The sequence below is a fragment of the Belonocnema kinseyi genome, chromosome 4 (genome assembly GCF_010883055.1).
Source record: "Belonocnema kinseyi isolate 2016_QV_RU_SX_M_011 chromosome 4, B_treatae_v1, whole genome shotgun sequence".
In the NCBI taxonomy this organism is placed as follows: domain Eukaryota; kingdom Metazoa; phylum Arthropoda; class Insecta; order Hymenoptera; family Cynipidae; genus Belonocnema; species Belonocnema kinseyi.
The window spans coordinates 41,592,147-41,598,125 of record NC_046660.1 but is presented as its reverse complement, the minus strand read 5'-3'; the positions used below and the strand labels follow the sequence as shown (position 1 = coordinate 41,598,125).

The window sequence follows — 5,979 nt, the reverse complement described above, 5'->3', positions numbered from 1 at the left end:
ATACGTTATAGGTTTTTGGAGTCGCTAATTACGAATCTGGCATCCGCTGAACTCTATCGCTTCAGGTTCAAGGTCATTTGAAGGTCATTTGAAGGTCAAATCAAGAAAAACCGGTAAAAAAATTTAAAAAAAAATATGTTATAGGTTTTTGGGGTCGCTGATCATCAACCTGGTGTCCGCTGACCTTTATCGCGTCAGGTTCAAGGTAATTTGAAGGTCATTTGAAGGTCAAATCAAGAAAAAACGGTAAAAAAATTTTTTTAAAAATATGTTATAGGTTTTTGGGGTCGCTGATTATCAGCCTGGTGTCCGCTGACCTTTATCGCGTCAGGTTCAAGGTAATTTGAAAGTCAAATCGATAACATATTTTTTTCCAGCGTTTCTCTCGATTTGACCTTCCCATGACCTTGAACCTGACGCGATAAAGGTCAGCGGACACCAGGTTCGTAATCAGCGACCCCAAAAACCTATAACATATTAAAAAAAATTTTTTTACCGTTTTTTCTCGATTTGACTTTCAAATGACCTTCAAATGACCTTGAACCTGAAGCGATAGAGTTCAACGGATGCCAGATTCGTAATTAGCGACTCCAAAAACCTATAACGTATTTTTTTGTATTTTTTTACCGTTTTCTCTCGATTTGACCTTCCAATGACCTTGAACATGACGCGATAAAAGTCAAAGGAAGCCAGATTTGTATTCGGCGACCCCGAAAACCATAGTAAACCCGAGCTAACCTCAGAATACATGTTTAAGAGTGCCAAATCTCTCGAAAATACAGTTGGTGGGTAGTGGTGTTTCCTATATTTGTAGGGGGGTGGGGATGGCTGGGGGGTGGAGGGTAGTCCGTTTAGCGTGCAATCGACTCGGGATACTTATAAGATACTACCATGATTTTTTCAGATTTTTTGGTCCAAAAATAAATTAGGCCAAAAACCGGCCTTACCGACCCTCCCCCTTTGAAATTACATGGCCTCAGCTTTTTTGAACACAAACGTTCTTCAGTGACATATAGATGGTCTTATATCTAACGTGTGCTTCTGATTGGTTAATACTTAATGGTTAATTACTCATTAATTATTAATTTTAAAACAAATCTTTATTATTATTTTTGAATCCATTTTTTACAAGAAATTCAAAAATATATAAATGTACCTTGAGTACCGGGACACCCTATAGATAATATGGGGAAACTGTTAGATGTTGTTGCTAGAGAGACTTGAAGATATTTCTAGATAGCAAACGTGCGAGGCAAGTTACGATATGCAAATGCGACGTATTTTGGGAGGGCACGTAGGTGTGAGACATATGCGCCGCACTTCGTGATTGGCATATGTGCGGCACATCTGTGGCGCACATGCGTCCCACGTTGTGAGAGTCATTATTTATAAATGATACTTAAGAAGTATATATTATTATAATAAATTGATAATTAATAACAATAATGAAAAATGATTAGTCTTTATTATTTTTTAAAATTAAAACTTTAATTCAATCAATTAAAAATAATTATTTACGATATATATCATATATAATAATAATAATATTTGTGATTTGAAAAATGTGTAATAATTTTTTATTTATTAGTGAACTTTAACTTTAATTGATTTTATCGTAAGAATGAATGAGAAAATTAGTGAGAATTATAAAATGCATATGATTGTAGAATTTTATTATCCCGGTAATAAGCGCTGAATAGAAAAAATTAATATTTTCAGATTTCAGTGTAAAAGTGAAGATTATTCTATAATTTGATGCGCGATTTTTCCATCTAAACAAAATGTCATTATAAGAATAGGATATCACCAAAACTAATTAATCTCTATTTCCATAGTGACCGCCGCATATTTTTCTATGCCCCAACAGAGAACGTGTTTTCAATATATTTAATACCTTCTAATTGTACCGATAGAAACACCTCCAGAGATGCCTTGTATTCCGCAAAAGTGTTCATACTTAAAGTTTATTTAATGCCTTCTAATCAGTTCACAAAATATGTATAAAAAATTGTTTTAATTCCTTCATGCGGAATATAAGTTCTGAAAATTGAATTCTATTCAATTCAAGTCTTACTTTCTAGAGTTAAAGTTATTTTAATTCACAAATTTTACACTAATACATTCCTAACAGGTTTAAATTAATTATTAATATATAAAGAAATATAAATTTGAATATTTTCATAATTGATAAGTAATAAAACGATTTAATAATGATAAATAAGTTAAATAAATGCTTTCGTGAAATTTTACTAAGTCGATTGAGAGAAATAGGATTCGCAATTTTTCTTTTCCCGCTGGGAGATTTTTAGACGGAGAAACAATCGCGTATCATCGCTTATCATCGTTTTCCAAAGTTTAAAAAATAATAATTTATTATTGTGAACACAAACATGCTGATATCGCATGTATTACATCCTTAAATTTGTGAAAAATTATTCTTCACGCACTTGTTCCTACAATAAAAAATACTTTTGTAGTAAATTACTGGCTCTTTAGTTAGAAAAAATAAATCTAAATATTATTTATATACCCTCTGAATATCATAACTGTCCACGCGCCATGCCTGCATTGACACGCACTACGTGTGACGCACGTCGTGAGGGTTCACGCAGTGCGACGCACCTGTCCCGCATATGAGCACACAGCTGCATAACCCCCTGCGCGCACGCCGTGTGCTCTTTGCTACCTGGGTTAATTTTCTTATAGTGTGGCCAATGAAAAAACTTACCGTCTGATTCTGAAGTTCACAATGAGTACAAGGCATCAGAATGAACGTCTTGGAAACTCCGGGCCTAAAAACAAGTTGCGAAGCAAAACCTATTGCAGCAAATATATCTTGGTTCCCACTTCCTACTGGAATGCGATTAAAATAATCAACAAAGCGCACCGCGCTCTTGGCAAAAATCTGGCTGTCAAGTATCAAACTCCTTGGCTGGTCATAAACACCATCGCCTCCAAATATGACAAGTGACCAGCGATTATCGATCAGATTCTGATCAGTTAGCTCCTTATTGATTTGAGTGATCAAGTGATCCAGGTTGTGAGTACTTCTAATATCCCTGTTACACTCTTTGGCTTCAACAATGAATACAACGTCGGTGGTCCTAGGAATGAGTGCACCTTCAAGTTTTTTGAATTCACCTTCCGGCACGTGAGAGCCATCATTCATCGAACATGCTGTGCATTTGTCTGGGATTCTCAAATACGTATCGTAGAACATGCAGGCCTGCATGTATGTCATTGCGATTGTACATGCATCCAGTTCATTGGCGCTATTTAGACAAAGCTCGCCATAATGGTCTGGATTTACTACATTGAAGCAGGAACCGAAATCTGAACTCCTGTTAACAAAAAGATCTTGACAGAAACTTGCGGGACCATTATCTCTGGTAATGGCACGATTGGCAGCGCTACTACATTGCTCGCGATCCAGAGCCCAACTTTGTGCGAATGTTCCAACATCCGTCTCAACGATTTTGTCGGATGTCATTTGGTCATCTATCTGTTCATTATTCATTGTTCCCAGCAATCCAGCGGTTTTTCCGTAATACCAACCAGATAACTCTAAAGTACACATATCGTATTTTAAATTACATTGCAATTTGAATTGCTTATCCTTGCGCTCCACAACTACGATACTCTCTTCTTGGTAAACGAAAGCAGTACCATTTGCAAGTTCTATGGGTAACTGTAGAGTGACATCGGTATTTGCCAAGTTGACAGTCTGGAACATAAATAATTTACGTACATTTTTTTGATTGGTATAGATCTATCTTGAATTTTGATGTGTTTCAAATAGGTGTGGATCATGTACTTACGTCTTTAAACAAATCCACAATGATTGGATTCTTTCCGATTAATACAATAATTTGGTGATGTGTAGTCTCGTCATCTTTATTATATCTAACTAGAACAGCAAATTCATCTCGAAGAAAATCACGGGCGAGTAAATAAGTACAATTTCCAGCAAACTGAATAAAATGACCATCAAAGGTGACGTAATATTGAGAGCCAACGATCATTGCTTGAGCTGAAATTATTAGGTTAAATCAGTAAAACGATTGTTAGTATAGGGTGAATTCACGCCAGGCTTTTACACAAACCAGTAACCGAATATAAGTAAGGAACCATCCCTTAACTACGTTATCAATTTTGTAAAATTGTTGCCTCGTCCTGCCCCAGTTGACAACCATTGATGTGGTTATACCCCCCCCCCCACACACACACACAGAAAATAACGTAGCCTCTAGGTAAAACCTGATTTCACGTTTATACTGATTTAAATAAATACAAAAATATATCAACAATTAAAAAAAATTTTTGATTTTCAGACGCACAATCAGTGTTGAAATATGCCTAATTGAATTTTCTGTGACAGTTAATCCGTGTATTATTGAATTTTTAAACTAAGAAAAAAAATGAAACTACTACCGAAATAAACGAATTTTCAATCAAATTCAAGAATTCTCAAGCAAAACGTTTATTTTTAAAGAAAGAGATTTTTTTAATGTTTAAGAAAGTAGTTCAACTTTACCTTCTACTTGTTAAATTTTTAACCAAAAAGATAAATTTTTAAACAAAAATATTAATTTACTACCCAAAAAAAATGAATTTTTAAACCATAAGATTAATTTACCACAAAAAAGACGAATTTTTAATGCAATTCTTGAGAAAGAATTTTTAAACAAATTTTAAGAGAGCAGTTCAACTTTACAACCTACTTAAATTGTTAACCAAACACATGAATTCCTAAACAAAAAGATTAATTTTCTATCGAAAAAACGAATTTTTAAGAAAATTCAAGAATTCTTAACTAAAAACTCGAATCTTAAACTAAAAACATAAATTTTTAAAGAAAAATATTAGTTTACTACTAAAAAAGACGAATTTTCAATAAAATTCAAGAATTCTCAAACTCGAAAGTTGATATTTAATAAAAGAAATTTTTATTTTTTATTTTTAAGAAAGTAGTTTAACCTTAAAATCTACTTGTTATATTTTCAACCGAAGGGATACATTTTTTAAATAAAATATTAATTTACTACCAAAGAAGACTAATTTTTAACAAATTTCACGAATTTTGATCCAAGAATTTGAATTTTTATCTACTAGAAAAGAAGAATTTTTGAGCAACAAGATTGACTTACTACCAAAACGACGAATTTTGAATGAAACTGAAGAATTTTGAATCAAAAAGTCGAATTTTCAACTAAAAAAGATTGATTCGCTGTTAAAAAGGACTAAATTTTAATTAAATTCAAGAATTCGCAACCAAAAAGTTGAATTTTCAACTGATAAAAATGAATTTTAAAACAAACAGATTAATTTATGACCAAAAAAACGAATTTAAAGAAAATTCAAGAATTCTCAACCAAAAAGCTCAATTTTAAACTAAAACATACATTTTTAAAGAAAAAGCTTAATATCCTACCAAAAAAGACGAATTTTCAATAAAATTTCAGAATTTTCAACCAAAAAGTTTTTTTTAAAGAAAAAAAGAAGTTTTTTAATTTTTACATAAGAAAGCAGTTCAACTTGAAAATCTAGTTGTTAAATTGTTATCCAAAAATATGATTTTTTAGACAAAACTATTAATTTTTTACTGAAGAAAAACGAATTTTTAACCAAATTCAAGAATTCTCAATCAAAAAGTAGAATTTTCAACTAAAAAAGGAAGAATTTTTAAAGCAAAATATTAATTTACTGCCAAAAAATTGTCTACCAAAAACATTCATCCTTTGGAAATGCACTAAAAGCGCTACAATATGTACTTTTAGAATTTTCGTCTTATAAATTCCAACAGGTGTAACGCTATTATTATTCCAATATTATTATTATTGTTAATATCAATAATAATTAATGAATAATATATAATTAAATAATTAAATTGTATAATTAACTTATTATAAGTATTATTGTTATTATTATTTCAATACATGTGACGTTACTTCGACTGAGACCTCCCCTCAGTCATTACCA

At 32.0% G+C, this 5,979-nt stretch overlaps 1 protein-coding gene across 1 annotated transcript in view; it reads right to left on the bottom strand.

Annotated features, from left to right (window-relative positions):
* Positions 1 to 5,979, bottom strand: part of LOC117171930 — a 48,045-nt gene that overhangs the window by 12,719 nt on the left and 29,347 nt on the right. Inside the window, exons 23-24 of the mRNA XM_033359593.1 lie at positions 3,819 to 4,030; positions 2,729 to 3,724 (exon numbers count right to left, since the gene is read on the bottom strand). Coding sequence (XP_033215484.1) covers positions 2,729 to 3,724; positions 3,819 to 4,030 — 1,208 coding nt within the window. The remainder of the gene's footprint in view (positions 1 to 2,728; positions 3,725 to 3,818; positions 4,031 to 5,979) is intronic.